The sequence below is a fragment of the Corylus avellana genome, chromosome 10 (assembly GCF_965113065.1).
Source record: "Corylus avellana chromosome 10, dhCorAvel1.hap1.2, whole genome shotgun sequence".
Taxonomy (NCBI): Eukaryota; Viridiplantae; Streptophyta; class Magnoliopsida; order Fagales; family Betulaceae; genus Corylus; species Corylus avellana.
The window spans coordinates 21,467,177-21,489,031 of NC_142499.1; the positions used below are offsets into that span (position 1 = coordinate 21,467,177).

At 34.1% G+C, this 21,855-nt stretch overlaps 2 protein-coding genes across 3 annotated transcripts; one reads left to right on the forward strand and one right to left on the reverse strand.

Moving 5' to 3' along the window:
• The first annotated feature begins 5,953 nt into the window (after nucleotides 1-5,953).
• Nucleotides 5,954-8,941, forward strand: LOC132161933 (trihelix transcription factor GT-3b). 2 transcript variants are annotated; one of them, XM_059572152.2, is made up of 3 exons: nucleotides 5,954-6,445; nucleotides 6,539-7,076; nucleotides 8,902-8,941. In XM_059572152.2, the coding sequence occupies exons 1-3, from the start codon at nucleotides 6,176-6,178 to the stop codon at nucleotides 8,907-8,909; spliced, it is 816 nt and encodes a 271-aa protein (XP_059428135.1). In that variant the 5' UTR covers nucleotides 5,954-6,175; the 3' UTR covers nucleotides 8,910-8,941. The 2 variants fall into 2 exon arrangements, with proteins under 2 accessions (XP_059428135.1, XP_088367405.1); XM_088511279.1 differs by lacking the exon at nucleotides 8,902-8,941 and having other exon boundaries at nucleotides 6,539-7,202.
• A 9,559-nt stretch (nucleotides 8,942-18,500) lies between these two features.
• ACI1 (ALC-interacting protein 1) lies at nucleotides 18,501-20,216 on the reverse strand. Its single transcript, XM_059572136.2, has 2 exons — nucleotides 19,206-20,216; nucleotides 18,501-19,092 (listed from the first exon to the last, which is right to left on the reverse strand). The coding sequence occupies exons 1-2, from the start codon at nucleotides 20,017-20,019 to the stop codon at nucleotides 18,770-18,772; spliced, it is 1,137 nt and encodes a 378-aa protein (XP_059428119.2). The 5' UTR covers nucleotides 20,020-20,216; the 3' UTR covers nucleotides 18,501-18,769.
• Between the last annotated feature and the right edge of the window lie 1,639 nt (nucleotides 20,217-21,855).

The following is a 21,855-nucleotide window of genomic DNA, read 5'->3' on the forward strand; positions in this document are numbered from 1 at the left end:
TATGTTAACTGATTCCAAACTAGGATCAACACCAGTTATTTTCCACCCGATGCTCAATTAATTAACACAACTTTCATTTGTGTCGTTATCCTATTGGATCCTTTATAATTGACAATCCGAATTGTTCGTAATTTGAAACAACTTCTCATTGATTGAAACAATGTGAAATAAGAGTGAAGAGTATTATTAGTCTTGATCAAAATGCTGCGTGTTAACTGGTTCCAAACTAGGATCAACACCAGCTATTTTCCACCCGATGCTCAATTAATTAACACAACTTTCATTGGTGTCGTTATCCTATTGGATCCTTTATAATTGACTGTCCGAATTGTTCGTAATTTGAAACAACTTCACATTGATTGAAACAATGTGAAATAAGTGTGAAGAGTATTATTAGTCTTGATCAAAATGCGGCGTGTTAACTGATTCCAAACTATGATCAACACCAGCTATTTTTCACCCGATACTCAATTAATTAACACAACTTTCATTGGTGTCGTTATCCTATTGGATCCTTTATAATTGACCGTCGAAATTGTTCGTAATTTGAAACAACTTCACATTGATTGAAACAATGTGAAATAAGTGTGAAGAGTATTATTAGTCTTGATCAAAATGCGGCGTGTTAACTGATTCCAAACTATGATCAACACCAGCTATTTTCCTCCCGATGCTCAATTAATTAACACAACTTTCGTTGGTGTCGTTATCCTATTGGATCCTTTATAATTGACCGTCCGAATTGTTCGTAATTTGAAACTACTTCACATTGATTGAAACAATGTAAAATAAGTGTGAAGAGTATTATTAGTCTTGATCAAAATGCTGCGTGTTAACTGATTCCAAACTAGGATCAACACCAGCTATTTTTCATCCCGATGCTCAATTAATTAACATAACTTTCATTGGCGTCATTATCCTACATATTGGATCCTTTATAATTGACCGTCCGAATTGTTCGTAATTTGAAACGACTTCACATTGATCGAAACAAACTCCAAACTATCAGAAAAAGGCCTCACAATTTGTTTTTCTGGCGAAAGTCGTTGTCTGAATTGCAAATAATCCGAATCTGAATAGCCCATTAATGACATCATTATTCGTCGGTATTCCTACAGTTGGACAATGAATTGAAGGTGTAAAAATTTATGGCAGGATCAAAGGACAGTTGAATCATGTCAAGCAGCAATATTGACTTGAAATTGGAACGTTTCAATTGTCTTTGTGCTTTCCCCTTTGCAGCTTTCGTTTAGGTGAGAAAGAGTTGAACTTCCAATTAATCTTCAGCAGGAGGCGCGTACTTGAGAAAAAACCGACGCGCTTGGAAATATTCTCTGGCGCTCGAATAAGACATGCGACTGAAATGACCTGCCTTTCACATGAAATTGTGGAATTATGGATTTCTTTTTTATTTTTGCACGACTGTCTCATACTTCTCTAGAATCTCTACCCATCCATCGTCAGCCACCTTCGGTAATACTTTGACGTCAAAATGATCACTTTCACAAATAAAAGAATAATGTTATATGTAAGAGTACATAAATGATTAAAGAGAAATATGGTCTTTGTGTAGTATGTAACATTTATTTTTTAGAGTATTCTTAGCAGTCTTATCAAATATTACTCACTAAAATAATTAAAAGTACATTTTTCTCCATTTTAACAACTCACTTTTTTAGAGCACCCACAGCAACCTCGCTATTTTAACAATTCACTTTTACTATTCCATTTAAATATTATTTTTTAAAGATTTGTTTATTTTTTTCTCCAACTTTTATATTTTTTAATGTTTGTATTTTCCTAATGGTCTATTTTAATAATATTTGTCTTATTTAATATTTTTAAAAATTTGTAAGTTTCCGGTAATATTCTTGGTTGGTTTTCTTCTAGAGAAAACCACCCAAATTGTGAAGGAGGAAGTGGGTTTGTGGGGGTGAAAATTGTGAAATGGTGGAGAGAAATAACGCTAAATGTTGAATGGGTGAAAAAAAAAAAAAAAAATTGGGTAAGTGAATAGTACTTTTTATATTTGGTGAGTACTGTTTACTTCACTATTTCTTTTTGTTTTTTTTTTTTTGTTAAAGTAGTGAGACTGAAAAGTAGAGATTTAAGCCGCTTTTATTAAATTGTCTCACCAAAGTAATCCAAAAAATATAGTTTTGGTGGGGTTCAAGGAGTGCTCCTATAAAAGAGAGAAAACGGATTTGTTTGATAAAGTTCTACACAACTCTTTTTACTTTTCAAATTATGAGAAGTACTCTTCTCAAACTAGATAACGTGATGGATTTTTGGATGTGGTCATAACAACAAACATTTTTTTAAAAAAAAAAAAAAAAAAAAAACTTAATAGTGTTAAAAAACACTTGGTGGCAGCGGGCACTCTATCTGCGTCCACCGTGTTGGCGGCCACCGTATAGCTAGTGGCCACACCGGCTCAACCCTTGTGGTCGCCAGATGAAGCTATTGGGCCACGTACGGTGAAGGACCGTCAGATCACACCGCGATGTCAAGAAAGGTAGCGTCATGGAAAGTCAATGGCAATGTTTGAGCAAGCATCGATGAAAAATATGTTCATATATAAAACGTTGCTAAACTTAATAAATTTCTGATAAGAAAAAAAAAAAAAAAAAGCATAGGTTTTTATAACAATATTTTTTTATATTATTTGAAAAATACCGATATTTAAAAAAAAATTAAGAGAAATTATTTTTATATTATTCAATATATCTTGTTTTAAAATTGTAGTTCTTTAGGCTTTAAATCGACAATTTTTTTTAAAAAAATGTTATTAAAAGAAATTATTTCTATTATAGCATTTAATATTTTTTTTGAGAATTCCATCCACTAATTATTAGTTTTTACATAGTCTTGTGGAAGATATTTACATCGATTTTTAATAAAGAAATTATTTTTTTATTATAGTATCTAAGAACTATGACATGATCCGGAAGCAGCCGGACGTCATCAGTGATCAACTGGATGCAGTCGGCAATATTTTCCGGCAGGACAAAGTCCAATACCACGTGGACGCAAGTCTATACTGGTTCATACTCCGTACAATGTCATGACACCCATTTCCTTCCTGGCTTTTTGTTTCAACATGGCTGATTTCCAAATTCCAAGTACTGTTTCATTGTTTGAGCCTTGAGGGCCCTCAACTAGTGGAGCTTTTGCTTAGTGCATGAAACTTTTTGAATCGGTTGCATTATTGGCAGGGTCCGTACTTTTTCATATTTTTCATAAATTCAATATAAATTCGACATAAAATTAACGAGTTATATTAATTGATAGATATGACCCATATAATTACATATGTTGTTGGTGAGGCGCCTTACAACGACCTGAACCCGACGACACTCGATATTTACGACAAATAATTTTTTACACTACCTGCAAATCCAATGCAAAATTAATTAGCAGGTTAAGATTGGAAAGTCTGACCCATTTAATTAAATTGGTCGAACTATAATTGATTTATATAGTCTTATACCTAAGTAATTCTAAAAGTTCTTTTTATGTCCATTTTGAGTCCCTCCAAGAATGATGTGACTATTAAAATTATCATTTGATCAAAATCCAATAATGATCAATCACAAGCGCAATGGTAATTTTAATAGTCACGTCATTCTTAGAGGGATACAAAAAGAACTTGTAGCATTAGTACTCCTCATATCCATATATCGACATAATTCGAATCTGACACGCTAACATGAATTGTCACCCCTAATTATTGGAGCTTATGCACGCTAAGGACTTTGTAAAAGGAATGCCATAGATATTTTCCTATCAGAGAGATATTTGGTATGTCTTTCTTAGAATAAATTTGGGAAGGTCAGTGCACATGACAAAGAAATTTCTTGTCTAATATCTTTTGTTTTTAGTAGGTTAGGTTACTTGTAGGAATTAAAGAATGGGCATTATTTGTCCCATAAGTAAGTTTATATATGGTAACGTATTAGAGATGACCGACCTAGATTTACTAGTATAAGAAACAAATTGCAAGAGTTTCCCACAAGATTTTTTTTTTGACATTTTCATTTACTCTATGTAAAATGCTTATGAACGCTCGGTTTGTCGTTTGAACCCTTCTCTTATCTTCATTGACGTGTGGCATTTAGCATCCGGGAGATGAGAAGCCCATAAGAGCATTCACAATAGGCTTTTTATATTTAACTTTTATCTAAAAATCTACCAAAACTCATGAAAACTCCAATTTAATAAGCTCAATCGCTTTTATACTTTATATTTAACTATTGTCATAGATGCTTCATACATCTCAAGAGTCAAAAAATTAAAAGTTATATGATTTTTTAAGCTTTTTTTTAACTATCCTCTCTCTTTATTGGTTTAAAATTTATAAATTAATAATATTTAACCAAAGTAGATAAATGTATAAAAAATTTATTGTTTGACTCATTTAAAATTGACTTTTGTTTGAGAAGTCTATTGTGAATATATGCTCTAACACCATCTACACGGAAGAGATAAAACAGGCTAAAGAGTGGGTCAATCACGGATTCACGTAAGGTGCTTGTTCAAAGGATGATCAAAATCATCTTCCTTCTCCTTGCACCGCAAGTCTCCACGTAGAATTTCACAAGACGACGGTCAAATTGTACCCGCGTACCGTCAATGGAATAGTACAATATTTTAATTACCACTTTACCAGCTAATTGCTACTAAAAAATAATTATTATAATTTTTTTTTTAAAAAAAAAAAAGAACCCTTTAATGTGATATAATACGGAAATTTAAAATTTTATAATAAAATTTCTACATTTTAATACTTATTTTAAAATTAAATAATCTATTATAATATAAATGAAATGATTAACTCATATCAACTTAAGTTTTTAAGATAAATTAGTGACAGAGTCAGACAATTGATATTGAGAGTATCGCTAAAATTTTTTTAATAGTGCCAGTAATAACTTGCATAAGTAGGAGAAAATTTTTTTGTTCTTCTTTTGGGGTTGCCGTGTGAAACTTAAGTAAAAAATAGCAAAAAAAAAATTAAAATTAAAAATTAAAAAACTCACAGCACCCCCAAAGCCTCAAGTAGCTCCGTCATACTGGAATAAGTAGTGATTTAATATAATAAAAATTTTGAATTACAGTACATGTGAAGAAAAAAAGTATTAAAATATAAATTAAATTATTTTTATCAAGTTAAATTTTTAATATGCCAAAATTGGTTGAATCAATAATTGGAATTCGAATTTCGATTCGTGAATAGGGGGCCGAATATTTGGAGGAGGATTAGAATAAGTCACAGGTGTGAACCAGAAGCGGATGGGCCCGGAGCTTTTCCGTTTCGGTCTTTGCATGCATGCCACGTGGATAAAGATGGTAGGCGGCTACACGTGGGACATGACATAACCGCGTGGAGGGAATGTGATTATAGAAAATGAACGGCCCACAGACAGGCCTTCACAAAGATCATCTTGTCCTCCTTTTGATATCAAAAATCCATGCAAACAAAGCCGAGACAGTGAAATCGTTATCGCCTCCACGTACACCTTCAATCTCGAAGCCTAGCTTTCTTGTCACCTTCGGAGTCACACGCTCCGCACAGAAAGCTTTTCAAAAGGACACATATTTTTATATAATTATATGTGAAATTGAAAATACTTGTGCCGTTTTTTAAATTAATTTTTTTTAAAAAAATTAAATATAATAAAATGAAAGCTTGCAGTACAAGTATGCTATAACCAGTCGCAGGGAATAAAGCCCCACTACCTGCAAGGCTTTTCTCGTAAGCGTGACGACACGTAAACGCAATGGGAACAAATGGGGATGTACACCAAAAAAGAAAAGATAGGAGAGAGAGAGAGAGAGAGAGAGAGAGAGAGTTTCCGCGTAGAGAGATGAGACTGAGAAGAGACTATTAAGAAGAAGAAAAGAAACAAAGAAGGGGAAAAGAAAAAGGCTCGTTTGGTTTCGATATCTTAAATCTGAACGAGTACTATAATAAACGCTTTCTTTGACACCTAAGCAAACGAGAAAATCTGCTTCTTGCTTTCTTGACGATTCACACCTGCTATTCACACCACCCTCTCATAAATCTCCTTCTCGCTTTCTCTTTCCATCTTTCTCTCTCTTCGATCCATTTCCGCCAGAAAAATTAAAATATTGCACTAGCTAGCTTTTTATTTTCTGGGTTCTTTGGGTTCTTATGGAGGGTCATCATCACCATCATCACCATCAGCAGCAGCCGCAGCATATCAGTGTTAACGTTGATACGAGCGACAGATTTCCTCAATGGAGTCTTCAAGAAACAAAGGAGTTCTTGATGATCCGAGCAGACCTAGATCGAAATTTCATGGAAACAAAGAGGAACAAGCTTCTCTGGGAAATCGTTGCCTCAAAGATGAAAGAAAAGGGTTTCAATCGCAGCGCTGAGCAGTGCAAGTGCAAGTGGAAAAACCTCGTTACCCGTTATAAGGTACTTAATTAATTTCAAGATTTTTTTTTTTTTTTTTTCATAGAAAAAAAAAATTTGGGAAATTACTTACTTGGTGATTTTTATATATTATAGGGGTGTGAGACAATGGAACCGGAAGCCATGCGGCAACAATTCCCATTTTACAATGAACTCCAAGGGATTTTCAGTGCACGGATGCAAAGAATGCTGTGGGCGGAAGCCGAGGGAGGAGCGAGCGGGTCTAAAAAGAAAGCGGGACAGCTGTCATCGGATGACGAGGACGACAACGAAGAAAGCGAGGGAGAGAAGGGCGGCGCAAAGAAGAAGACAAAAAAGGGGAAGAGCAATAATATTGGAAGCAGCAGTGGTAGTGGGAATAATATGAACAGTTTGAAGGAGATATTGGATGACTTCCTGAAGCAACAGATGAAAATGGAGATGCAGTGGAGGGATGCTTTGGAGGTGAGGGAAAATGAGAGGAGGTTGAAGGAGATGGAGTGGAGGCAAACGATGGAAGCGCTGGAAAACGAGAGAATACTGATGGAGCAGAGGTGGAGAGAGAGGGAAGAGCAAAGGAGGATGAGAGAGGAGGCTAGGGCTGAGAAGAGGGATGCTCTTGTCACAGCTCTTCTAAACAAGCTCAGACGAGAGGGTATGTAGTTTTTCTTCGTTTTTTTTTTTTTTTTTTAAGAAAAGAGGAAGTTCTTGGAACTCTATCTCATGTTGGAGATGTTTTTGTTCTTCGATCTGGCTCATATATTATATGATCTATCTCTTTTTCCCCACTCAGAGGCTTCATCTTTTCATTTCATTTAAGTTTTTATGCTCTTTTAAGATTAAGAATGGTCTGAAATATCATTCGAACAAACAAAACCCAAAGCACAATTTACACGTACCTAATTATAAGTAAAAATCACAAAAACATTATTAATATATATGTTTGAGACAACGTCAATGAAAATAACCAATATTCCATTATATTCGGTGCGCTGTTTCCACGTTAGTGGTACGTTCTTGCTAATAATGGTTCTAATCAAATTCACGAAAGTGTCGTAACTTCCACTTAGGTTCAGATTTCCTGTTTATACATATATATATACAAAGATCTCAGATCTTACCCTGTTTAATGGCGCTACTACTCTTTGTCTACTGTTTCATATATTTTAGCCATTAAACCTATAAATCTTTATAATTATATATATCACTGAAGAAATTTAAGAAAATGTCCTTTTTTTTTCTGGTCTAGCTAGCAAAGTTGACGTGTAAAATATCTGAACTTTCAATAAATTCCATACTGATCAGAAATGAACATCGAAGAAGGAGCTATATGTATATATATATAGTAATCTCACATTGATAAGAAGAAAATGAAGAATTGTAGTCTAAACTCTTTGTATATATATTGTTGCTTATGTATATATGTCTTCCATCCAAGTTGGTTGTATTAGGGCTCTAGCTAGCTATTAGGGTTTGAGTGTTTCTTACCATTATTGTACTTCAGTTTTTGCTGGTGAAATTTCTCTGTAATTATCTCCCATGTTTGATTAATATTTTCCGTTGCGATGTAAAATCTTAGTTGTCATGATGGTTAAGAAGTTTTCTTAAGCCTTTGAAGGATAAAAAGTTAACATTTTCGTTTCATAAGCAACAATATGGAAAGGAAGATGATATATTGGATCAATTTGTCATGAAGAGATGATGGTTATTGTAGTAAAACTAACGGTCCTTAATTTTTCTTTTTATGAGTTGAAAACAAAAGGTATTTAGTTAAAGTTGGATTCAATTTCAATTGGAACTAAACCGTTGAGATTTACGCGGACTAGTGTTACAATTTCAATGGTTTAAGCGAAACCCTAAAACTAATTTTCTCTTAGAGAGTTGACATGCATGTGCATTAGTTTGTTTTTTTACCAACATGTAGAGTTGTCATGCAACCTTAATCATATGATTGATAAATGACTTGTAAAAGTAAATCTAGGAGAAAGGTATGCATGTGACATGCTAGGAGTCAGGAGAGAGCTAGATACAGCTATCCTTTCTTCATACAGTAAGGCAAGCCTTGGTTGCAGAGCTTTTGGAAGGTTCCTAGCTAACATTTTGCTGACTTTTTACAAACATTTTACACGATCGCTAGGATTTGAAATAATGTGTTTGACATGTCTATGCATTGAAGTTCTTGGATGTATACTTTATAATAGGCATTTATTTTGCAATCTATATATAGAAATAATGTATCACATGAAAATGGAAAAAAAAAAAAAAAAAAAAAAAAAAAACGAAGAAGAAGAAGATCGGTTACTATTTTCTTTAATTTGCTAGTTAATTAAGTTTGATGATTTATATCGAACTAACAAGGAAATTAAGATTGAGATATGTCCCCATAATCTTGAAAATATTCAAGCAGTGCATGTACAAGGATTTACATATATATTAATACAGTATTTTTTTTTTTCTAACTTATTGCTTATGATTGTCAGGGAATTAATTAGAAAACGAGCAAATTAAAAGCTGTCGACTATCCATGAACTTGTATAGAGTTATTTTCACTTTCCAATGTGCAGCTAGCTTCTATTGAATTTTTCATTACTTGTATCTTTTAATTTGTAGCTATATGATCGATCTCCACTGCCATTGTGAGCAATTTCTCTATCAGAAAACCCTTTTTCTTTTTCTTTTTTTCAATTGAAGTTTAACATTAAAATTACTTTTTGGATCTCCATAAAATGAATACAGTATATGATTTTTCGTTTTTGTGTTAGTGTTGAGACTATAATAAAGATTTTTCTTCCCATAGACGACTAATATGTGGAGGAATTTGTAAGTGTTCTCTTGTAGCATCGTGAATCCGTGATTCCTGAAACATGCATGCTTAATTGTTTGAATTTTTTGGTGTTATAACACCGAAAAATGTAACTAGCTAGGGCTTTTAGACTCAGTTATCACATTCATTTTATATTAACTAATATGGCGTGTTTTAAATTAATGATACCTTTTATTTTATTTTTTTAAAATTACCATGTTAAATACTTAAAACACGATATATCAGTAATCATATGAAATTGGTGTGAAGAATATATCTACAAAAATTGTTTGTTCACAATGTATATGAACCTAGCTAGAATGGTAACAATCTTAGAATATATAGTAAGTGATGAGAAATATTGCAAGGGTAAAGTACTGGAAAAGATTTTCTTAAATCAAAATCGATCAGTGTACTAAATTCTTATTAATTAGCAGTACCATATTGAAGATAAAATATTGAAATAGGTCCTTGGTTTTTAGTCGATGGAGGGTCTACCAACACCCAAAAAAAAAAAAAAAAAAAAGATATTTCTACCAATAAAACAAATTCTTCCAATTATTCAAAACTTGCCGACAAACTAGCTAGCTAATGAATTTAAAATGCTATATATGAATCAATTTGGCTTGATCATTAATGTGGATCACGGGTATCAAAAATTTCCTTTCCCCAATCTTTTCTTTATATTGCATTCCATGCTCATGGCATCAATTAAATACTCTATTTTCTCTTGAATTTCAACTAAGACGGGAGGGTTTTTTTCCCCTTTAATATGATGGCCAAAAGAAAAACTAAGATTATGGGATTTTTCTTTTTTAATTTAATTTTATACTCAATAATCTCATTGGTGATGATAATATCTCCGAAGTTGTCAACTGTGGAGAGATGTCTTGAATACAAAGCTAGATAAAATATGTCCCGTTTGCAACAGACCAGAATACTTTATTGGTACACCATCTAGAAGGAATTGAAAGGGTTGCATGTCACCGCCCCCCATAACCAAAAGAAAAAAAGAAAAGAAAAAAGCAAAGGAAAGATCGATTTGGCCACAATATATATATTCCTTTTCCTCTAAGAAAGCTCGAATTGATCTCTCTTTTTTCTTTTTTTTCTTTTTTGTGATCTTTTAGGGGTGCACGAGGGGTTCCCATATCCATATATTTCAGAGCAGCATGAATATTGTGGGATCGATTAGGTTTAGATCAATCAATAATACGCGCGGTGGATCACCAATCATTGCTTGGGAGACACCGGCCTGGGTTATTCAGTTTAGTTTGGAGGTTTCAGAATTTGATATTATGAGGTCCAGCTAGCTCCACGCAGACAGACAGACAGACATAATACGCGTTTCTTTGGCAAAAGTCACTTACAAATATATGTACTCACCGACACACCGTTTTTGCCATTAGTTTATTTATACACTACTGTCTCACTTTTTTCTTTTTACTCAATACTCTTCATAATCCGACAAAGACATATATATATATAATATATGTTTGTTAAGTGTTTTAATTTGATGAATAATTTGATAATAATAATAATAATAATAAGGTGTTTAGACGTGAGATAATTGTGATTTTTTTTTTTTGTTATGAGTGTAAATTTGTGTTTGGATTGTTTATTAATGTTTTATTTTAAAACGAAAACATAAGACAAAACAACAAATTAACCTTTGTGTCAGTTCTAGTTAAAAAAAAAATCTAAAAATTGATTGACACTAAAAGAAAAAGCCCATATTGTTGTTGGTTGAATAGACTAAATTAAAAGAAATTTCCTCCTCTAGGTTTGAAAGAAACCGTGTCCTGCGTCATAGTGTAAGATGGCTGGTCAATTCTCCTAGGCTGTCACCCTGATTTGGGTGACAATTAAATCTGTGGTTCAGCTAGCTGTCAATGCGTCCAACTTTAGGAGGCCAGGGTTAATATATTATTAACTCAACGTGAACCCACGAGGCATTTTTAAAGATATCCAACGTATCTAAGTATTACTCCTAGGTTAAATTGTCTTTGGGTGCTAGATTCCATCCGGCTAGGTTTCTTTATTCGATCGTTTTCTAGTAAACAATAGCGCACTCGATCGTCAATTTCCGCGTCCTACAGAAGATGGTAGTGGAGATAACCTAAAAATCAGTTTTTATTTCTAAAAGATATAAAAAGAATGTGTTTCATAAATAAATAAATAAATTCTTCTTAGTTTTTGACGTAGGAAGCGTGTTGAAAAAGTAATAGTTTAGAAAAGCATAGACAAACATTAATTGCTAGAAACAAAACCCTATTTCTTCTTTCTTTGTTGAACAATTCGTTATTCAAAAGAATACCCAAAAATGGGAACAACTCTTTCTAGAAATCTTGTTTTCCAAAACACAATATATTGGACAAAATAAAGCCACAGATTGCCTTTAATTTAATTAATAAGCTACAAGTCCTAATTAATAAAAGACTTGTCGTTTAAATTCAAATAATTAATGATTCCTAGCTAATCCGACAAGGATTCTCAATTATTACAAATAAAGACTTTTAATTCCTAATATTGACTGAGGATTACAAACAATTAAAAACTTTAAATACTCCTAATAACATATTATTAGGACAGAAAAAAAAATATAAGAAATATTTTTGATATATTTTGCATTAGTTTTCTAAAAAAAAAAAAATGTTGCACAAAAATAACACCTTTTTTTTTTTTTTTTTGCTATTTGAACCCAATTTCTATAAAATATGCACGAAGAATACTTATTTTAGTAGTTATTAATTCTTAGTTATATGCATTAATCATAGCAAAGACAGTCCAATCAAATCTTAAAATAAGGGCTATTGAGATCTTCCTGCATTTGACCGCCCGGCAGTATCAGCGCACTAAACTAGGCGAAACAAGTCGGCCCCAACGTAACTGTAGTGGGTGCTCAGCCATAATATAAGGGCCCCGATCTGCCGTTAGCGAAAGGAATGAGTCGGTTTCCTAGTAATCCACTAGTGGACCCCGTGGACCGTGGCTCATGGGAACAGAAATGGGAACAGAGTGTAGTTGGGGCCATTAAATTTATTAGACAACTCAAAAAACCGCTGACTTTTCAGATTCTATGCTGGACGTCAACTATGTATATCGATTTGTCAAAACTTTGGACCGTACATAATTCTTTACTGGACCACGCGAAACTCCCACTCCCTTTAATATTTATTGCGTTTTCGATCAGATGGAGATTCGCCCACTGTGACAGGCAAGAAGCCAGAAGCCCCCAAGGGAAACGTGGAATTGACCATTTGCGTTTTATAGACCTCTTCCACCGCAACTTTTTAGGGTTTTTGAGCGTCCTCTACAAGTCCAAAATCCATGCAATTCTAATGCCAAAGCCTAGCTTCCAATCCGCATGTTGCCAGGGACACAGGGCCAGGCCCCACTATATATATATATATATATATATATATATATATATATATATATACGGGCTGGCCCATCTCGGGCACAACCCCAAGCGGGCCGCTACACTAACAATGAAACTTATAAGCCGGCTGAATTTTTATCTAATTCAGATCGACCTAAACCTGACTTAGACCAACCTAACCTATTTTAGTTAGGTTAATTGGGCATAAAATTTAGGAGAAATTTCACTGAAGACTTCTGAACTTTCACCCGATTTGATAAACTCCCCATAAACTTCAAAATCTCTCAATTTAGTCCCCTGAGCTTTCAATTGTTCTCAATTTGGACCCTCTGTCAGATTTTAAACATTACATGACATTTATACCCATGACTTTTGTATAAAATTTCAACTTCTAAAACGTTTTTTATTTTTAAAAAAAAAAAAAAAATCATAGATATTTTGGTCTTTTTTTGTATTTTTAACGGTTGAAATTGACGGAGGGGTCCAAATTGAGAGCAATTGAAAGTTCATGGGACTAAATTGAGAGATTTTAAAGTTTATGGAGGTATTTCAAAACAAGTGAAAATTCGGGGGGTTTCAGTAAAATTTTCCCTAAAATTTAAGTTTGACTCTCTATTGCTAGAGAAATTCTAGTTTAGTCATGCATGCAACCATGCATGTGTGGTTTTTAATTCTATTGCATGTGAACATTTTTACAGCTAGCGATATACCATCTTTAAAGCTTTTGATCAGAGAAAACTTCAATTATTGTGGAAGCGACAAAGATGAAGAGACTTCAAGTGGTCTGGTTCTCCATTCTTGTCTTCATGACGTACGGTGTATATTTAGGACTATATATCTTCTTTCATGGACTTATTTTCTGAGTACTGATACAGGGTACGCGGCGTGCAAGGCACGCCCGTACAAAAAAAAATTTTATTTTTTATTTTTTCTTAAAAAAAAAAATTTTTGCACGGGGCGTGCCATGCACGCGGCGTGCTGTTTGCATTTACCCTATTTTCTAAATCAAATATGTCCACACAATAACAGTTTCTACGGCCTTTCTTTTATTGGGTAAAGATATTGACCACGCCCGGCGTGCTTCAACAGTGAAGCACGCCGGCCGTGATTTTTTTTTTTATTATTATTTTATTATTTTAATTTTTTTGAAAAAAAAAAAAAAAAAATTTTTAGCCTGGCGTGCTTCACTGTTGAAGCACGTCGGCGTAAGTTGTATCATGACTCTCTTTTATTTATTAAAACTGATGTGATGTGGCTCCCATAGCATTTAGTAGATGAAAATGATGCCACACTAGTTTTTTGTGGATAATACTTAAGGAGGTGTTTGGTATGCACAATAATTATTTTATTTGGAAAATTCACTCTGTCAGCAATTGCGGATTTCGAGTAACTCTAGCGACCGACGGCGGATATAATAAATATCAATTCATCTCATTTTGAGATGAATATTTATTCCGAGGCTAAAAATCTTACTAAACTATGGAATATTTATTCTATTCCATTGGTTTAATCCTTGAACCAAACTTACCTTAAGTTGCTTCGATCTCATCGCAAAACATAATAATAATAATAAAAAATGTAACTTATTAGGTAAATAATTGTTTATGAGAGATATTTGTTGTATACAACCTGTTTATTAAAGATAAAGATTCTCAACGATTTTGATGTTTGAATTGCTATAAATTCAAATAGTGATAATTTCTAGCAATTCAAATAGCAAATTGCTGTGAATACGAATCCAAATCCATTTACTAGTGCACTTCCTTTTCTTTATAAGTTTCTTGTTTATCAAAATTAAAGTGGACTCAAGAAGGTAATAGGGCTTTTACTTGTACTTCTTCCAAGAAAAAGACATAAATTAACTTATTGATTGCAATAATTCAAGAGTTCACACTGAAGAATCTAATTTGAAGTTAGTGGCCATGATCGTTGTTGTTAGTGATATTGACATCCACTTCCTTAATTATAATAAAGGAAACATAGATTAAACCCAATCAAGATGACAGGATAATTTATTTGAAAAAGCTCTACATAATTATATATATCAAGGTTCCCATGAATAATTAGATTACATCACATCAAAGTAACAGTGTGGCATCGACCAAGCAAAGGTTGGAAAATAAAAGAAATGCCCCACCAAATGCGACAAAGAGATATTCATAATGGGGACCCAAGCACACTAAGTGTGAATGAAAAATGTCTTCCCCCAACTACTAAATGAAGTCATTCAACAACTCAGGTATAAAAAAGAATCAGTTTATCTAGCCAAGACAACATATCGCATTTGGGGACAACAAAATCTTAATTATTTACGGCTTAGAGCATAGCTTTTGAGTTCGAATTTTAACTTTACAAATTACCTTAATTTCAGTTAAATAATTTATTTGCTAAATTCTACTTATTGTATATCACACTTTTATCTCACTTTGTTGATGTGACACTACAAATCTACAATCAACTTTTGGATCAGTTCTTGTTTTTTTAAAAAATAAGTACTGCTGATTTGTAGTGTCATATTAACAAAACAAGATAAAAATTAGATAAAAGTGAGGTGTATAGCATTACTCATTCTACTTACAAATCGAATGGCTAAAAATCTCATCCTTTTTTTTTTTTTTTTAGTAATGTTATTTTTCACACTTTGGTGTGGCGTCTCATGTCAACAGTTTAAAAAATCAGAAGAAATCGAGTAACAATATAAGGAGGGCTAGAGTCCTTCCAAATGCGATGTAACATTTAAAATCGTCAATAGATCATAATTTAATAATAATAATCTCAAATTCAATGATAATTTTAAAAAATACGTCACATTTTAAAGAACTATAATCTTTCTTATATCGTTACTCGAAGAAAAGCCATGGAAAATAGGTCAAGTATGAAATTAGTGTAATAAATGTGTGAGAAGTGAGAAACCTTAACATTACTTTTTTAAATCTTGCTTTTAATAAATCTGATTTGTCTTGGCATCAATCAATTGGTTTGGTGGACCATTCTTTAAAATGGTGACGTGGCTAATTTTTTCACCTCTGATCACTTTGACCGCAGACATAAAAGGCCACAACCCGAAGTAGCGGGAAGCGTGTCCGTTATAAGAGTCAGGGGGTTAGTTTAGCTCTCACGTCACGCTCTCTAACCCTACTTCTTTGTCAAGCCACGTACTCCTTTTTTCTCTTTTCTTTTTCTTTCATGTTTGAATAAATGTCTCCAGCTCTTGAATATTCAGCTACTACTTTGTTTTTAAATTCCACTGTCTATAAAGTTACGCCATTTTATATCCACAAATTCAACACACTAATTTTTTTTTTTTTTTAAATGTGAAATTCTCTTTTCTAGAGTTGATTAATGCTTTGTTTGATTTTCTTTACAGCTTAAGAAAAGGTTTAGAGTTGACCCTGTATCGGCTTAATTAAATATTTGTATTCATGGGGTTTTTTTTCCTGATAGTTCTAGACCTCTTGTTTGGTTGGCGAGAATACTGTAGGAAAAAAGGAAAAAACTTCTCGGGAGCCGGGTGTTTGGTTTTATTGGGTTGAAAATGAGAATCCAGAGATTACAAGTATTTGAAAACGATCATTTCTTTCCTTTTTTTCCCCACTTTTTTGTTAGCAAACAAACCGAGTCTTTGTATCTAACTATTCTATCATATAAGTAGACCTTCTTGTTACGATAATTCTCCATTCACGTAGAATTAAGGAATTTGAATTAATGACTTATATTCTAATATTATTTTAAATTATTATTTATCTTAAAAACTTAAATGAATAAAAAATAATAAATTTAATAATTTAAATTAATATTCTAACAAGTTTGTTTGGAGAGAGAGAGAGAGAGTTGAGCAAAGTAGATGTTAATTATGACTTGATCGACAATAGTACTCTGTTGGTCTTCGGGGGATTTGCAATAGAATCATTCTGACGTGGTGTTCGGTTTTATGTGATCAGAAGACACGAGTTGAGAAACATGTTCATAGTAATATGTGGTCCGAGATAACTAGGACTCCAACTCAAGTGAGCCTTGTACTACTTGCTTACCTAAGGCTAATGGGCTTCATGCTATCCAATTTATAAAACCAATATTGTCGATGGAATATGTTAATATATTTGTCATTATTTTCTGCTAATTTTTGGGACCCAAATAGAGGGTAATAAAGATAAATAATATTATTTAATAAATTGTTATACGACTATTACGTAAGTATTACGTAAGAATTTGGTAACGAAGAGAGCTCTCCTCTAATAATGCTCCATACCATATTTGGAAGCTCAATTAATGTGTTAGGAATATACCATTCTTTTCAATGTGCGACAAACTAAAATACTCAAATGGAAGGAAAGTTGAGAATCTAGAAAAAAATGATGGAAAAACTTTGTTTAACATATTCCAGTCCAAAGAAAAAACCACTGGCGATTTTGCCAACTGGTGTACAAATATGTTATTTTATGCTTTCAACAAGACTGCAAAAAAGCCACCCACATCCCCTATTTCAGCATATTTTCTTGTAGTGTTGCAAATTTGCAGCAGAGGCTTTCTGGTTCGCTCCCCCACTACCTCCGGGAGTCAGTTGGAACAATTAATAGAAACTCAATGCTGTACAACATTGCAATTGGTGATCATAATCGCGGGTAGCATCAGTTGCAGCAGCTGCAGGGGCAGCCTTGTATCGTCTGATAGATCACTTACCCTGGCCTGCCCCTCCTATCAGTTTAATTTCATCAATGCTTGATTTACTTCTGCAGTACTTCTCAAACCTAATCTGCCCATTCTTAAGTGGCACCTCAATTACAATTTCCAGATTGATATTGTTAGCAACACTGTCCTGACACTGAAATTAAAGCAGCTACAGCAGAAGATGAGAGTAGAGAGAACAATGAAGATAGAGTTACAGTTGCAGATAGAACTCCTAACAAGGTAGAATCCTAGGACTCTTCTGTGATGATGTAGGAGTGTTTGAATTGATAAGTATGGGGTTAAATACTTTAGTATTACATGTGGTTTCACAAACAGATCTCTCAGATTTTAAGAAATATCATAGATGATATTTGTAGACATCTACCAAATTAACGCAGTTGGTTCTTTCATCCAATAATTTAACTGTGTGCTACATCAAGCATATATCTTATTGCCATGTGCTCTGTATACCACATTATTGTTATTATTATTATTTAAACAAAAGAAGAAAAAACCGAAGCCACCCCCTCGCGCTGAATCCCGTTGATGTGAGCTCTTAAGGAAGATCATCATGTTATTCCAAAAGTAACTTTTATTCATTGAGCAACGACCCTTCCACTCAAAACCGTCAGGTCACTAAGTTTTTGGAATGCTCCAAATTCTACATGAGCATCCAAATCAGGGTCAATACCGGCAAAAATATCTCTGAATAAGGTTTTAGCACTAAGCTAAATTTGTCCTGAGAAGGAGAGTAGAGAAAACGAAGCATGTTCAAAAGTAAATAAACCCCTCCAAATGCTATGAAAAACACCATTAGATTTCAAATTAGTACAGTCTAATTCAAAATTTTCTCCCAATTGAGCATATTTGTATTGTAGTAATATAATTGGCCAAAGGAGTGGCTCAACCGCTCCTATGGTCGGCTTGGGGGGCCAAAACCACCCCTTAGCCATTTGAAGTGGCTCCCAATAAGCCCTATAGCCAGGCAGTGGCTACATTGGGAGGTTTTGCACCCTCCATTCCTTGTGTGTTCGGCAAGCCGAGGGAGATTGCACACCTGGAGTACAAGCTACACAGTTAAAGCAGCAGTTGGAGTCTGGATGATCCAAACAGCGTGTGATGGAAGATGAATAGTTTCAGGCAGCTGAGAACCCTAGCTGAGGAGAGTATACACTCTTTTTCTGTAATGTTAGAGTAGAGTTGTTGTGATTGGAGCAGGAAAACAGGATCAACCTCTGTGATTTTATTAGATAGTTAATGATTGTAGAGTTGTAGTCACTTGGAGTGATGAGAGCTGTTTACAATTTCAATATATGGCTGCACTACAGAATTGTGAGGGTAGTAAGTTACATTTAAGCTTTCAATAATATTGCATAATTGAATTCTATCCATCATCTACTTATTAAAGTTCTCAATTTGATCTTCTCCTGATACTACCAAAAAGCACGATCCTCTACATTTGAAAGACACCATTATCATTTCTCTATTTCAAGATTCATTGGCTTTTCTCTGGAATTTCCACAAATTCATCAACAACCTGATTCAGTAGTACATCGAGAACTTGTTGCTCGAACTCCATGCAGACTTCTTCAAAGCCTTCAAATCCAAGGAAGTTCTTTGCTATCCAATTTGACTCCTTAATATCATTTTCTGTCAACCTATAAAGATTCCCCACCACTTCCTTGTAGTATTGGTTCCCTGAGATGTCCATAGAGTCGCAATCCTTCTTCTTGATTGCTCCTTCTCTGAGATCATCAGTATAAGAAACTCTTCCTGAAAATTTTCGACTTAAATTCAGCTTCATTGCCCTTGAAGGTTCTGTAACAAACATTACCAAATAACATGAAGTTAGAGAATGAAAATCCCTCCTAAAAGAAAAGAAACAGAGAGCAGATATTTTCATCTATGGTAGCTTTATTCAAAAAACAAACCTGATATATTACTCTCTTGTTGCATCGGGGAATCATTGACGTCAAGAACAGACACTGGACTTGCATTCTGAGAGTCACATTCGGGCTCTACTTTCACAGCTAAAGGCTGAACTTTTCTTTTCCTTGTGAACTTGTGTTCAACGAAAAGTTTCTTCTGATTTTTCGGCTTCAACGCACTTTTCGTCTTCCCATTACCAACCTTTGAAGATAGATTGGTGGGGATTCTCCGAGGCTCATCCCTTAACTTAGAGATCTTGTTGTTTCCTCGATTCTCCGTCTTCTTCACAACCTCTTTGTCCCTCCTACTCTCCTTGTTCTTGCTCCTCTGTTCCTTCCTCTGCTTCATTTCTCCAAAACCCACCTCAGATTTCCTCACTTTCGACCTCATTCCCTTGGTGCTTTCATCCCCATCATTTAAGCACACAACCAAGAAATCACGATTCTGCTGATGCGACAACGTTGGAACCTCCCGAAACGACACCGATGTTCTAACCCGGCGGTGCTGCTGGGCTTGAGTTAAATCAAACTCCAGCAAATAATCAGCAAAATTCACCGACCTACTTCGCACAACTGAATCCGGGATTCCTTTTCTTGAAACCCAATTGTTCTCCGGCAATGATTCTAAGCCCATTAGTCTTGCCACGATTCCTGGGTTTGCTGCAGCTTTTGGTTTTTCCTTCTGTTCCTCGGACTTGACTGTCTTTGACTCAACAATGTGGTCGGCTGGGTGAGTCGGAAGACTCCTAAAGCATGAAATCCGGCGAAACATGTTGTGGAAACACCCTGAATCACCATTGCCTGATGAATAAGCCATTATTGAACCAGAGAGAATATTACCTTGGTAGGCAAAGATTGGCTTGCAATATATATATAAAATTAGAACAACAACAGGAAGGAAGCGTTCAAAAATGTCAGCAAAAACATTTAGTTAAGGAGGATTAGGAAGTAAAACGAAGGTACAATGAAGCATAAAATAATAGTACGACAGTGTGTGAGAGAGAGGGAGAAGCGGGCAATTGGGTTGGGTTTTGGAGAGGTGTTAGATTATGGGGAAGAATAATGTCGGTAGATAGTGTACGTGTTCACATTAGAAGAGAGAAAAAATGTTGAATACCTGAAAAGACGTGGTGCCGAAGTTGTTGACTTTTGAGGCTCCATGTCGTATGAACTCCAAACCACCGACTTCCATGACTTCTGATTTTGGGTCAGGGCTCCAAATTTCGTGTACCTGCCATGGACTCAGATTTGCTTGGGTGGGCCATGAATAATTCCTCCATTGGACTTAGTGGGCTGAATTTTTTTTATTGTTTTTGAGCAACACGTGGGAAGAGGAAGAGGGAGAGAGCAACACGTGGGAAGAGGAAGAGGGAGAGAGCAACACATGAGCTCTAAAGTATGTTTTCCTCTTCACTTTTAGAGCTTCTCAAATTGACAAAGAAGAAAGAGCTGAAAGGATATCCCTGATGATTGAAACAATCTGTTAATTTGCATAAGAGTCCCCTTCCGAAAACGAGAGAAAAGTTGCCATGGAAAGTCACTCATTTTGATGCAAGTAGAGGATAAAGTTGCTTTTGCTTCACCCACATTTACTTTCATGGAAATTTTTGTTGTACAAGCAGTCAATATCTCGTTGTTATCATTACTAATGACAGCAGCTATAATAGAGAATGCCGTTTTTTTTTTTTTTTTTTTTTTTTTTTTAAGGAAATCTATAGATTTTATTGATAAAAGATTAAGAGCATAAAAGTTTGAAAAAACAAAATAAAATGTTATGAGTTTACATAGCCAAATGCACTTCACCGGCCTTCCTCCCTTTGTAATTTTTTTTATCTTTGATGTTGCCGGGAAGGAGTGAGGGAAAAAAACACTTCTAGATGAAAGGTAGAGCCTCTCTCTCTCATCAAAGGTGACTTTTAGGCCCTGTTTGCCAATGGCCCTGGAACGGTACTGTTCTAGGGCCGGTACTGTAGCATTTTTTTTAAGAATAAGTGTTTGATTGGTTTTAGTGAAAATGTTTTGTAGGAAAAAATGTAAAAAATTTATTTTGTAGTGATTTTTTTATTTAAATAATAATAATAAAAATGATTGATGTGGTATAAAAAATAGAGATGTTTAGATTAATTGAGGTAAAAAGATACTTTTTTTTGGGATTGAGAGAGGCCCTAGAACAATACCGTTTCAAGGCCATTCTGGCCATCGGCAAACACACCCTTAAAAAACTAGATAGGAGAGTCTCTCACATATTTTTCATAGGGCCACGTTTTTCCAAGCTAACTCATGTAGCTTTTAAAAAGCTAGTGTGCTACCTACAAAATAAAATAAATAAATAAATAAGCTAAGGGGCTGAAATATGATATAAAGTTAATTTGAGACTCGTAAGGACCTTGATTGAAACCGTTTCTTTACACTCTAAAATTTAAATTATAGATCATTACTTATTTTGAAAGTTTAAATTAATTAAAAAAAATATAAATTTAACTATTTAGTTAATATTCTAACACTTTTTTTTATGTAAAATGAGATTCAACAAATAAAATATTTAATTAAAATAAGATATGAATGACCGAAATAAAATTTAAATATTTTATCAAATATCAAATCAACACTTATTCTAAAAAAATATAAAATAATTAAAAATTTAATTATTTAA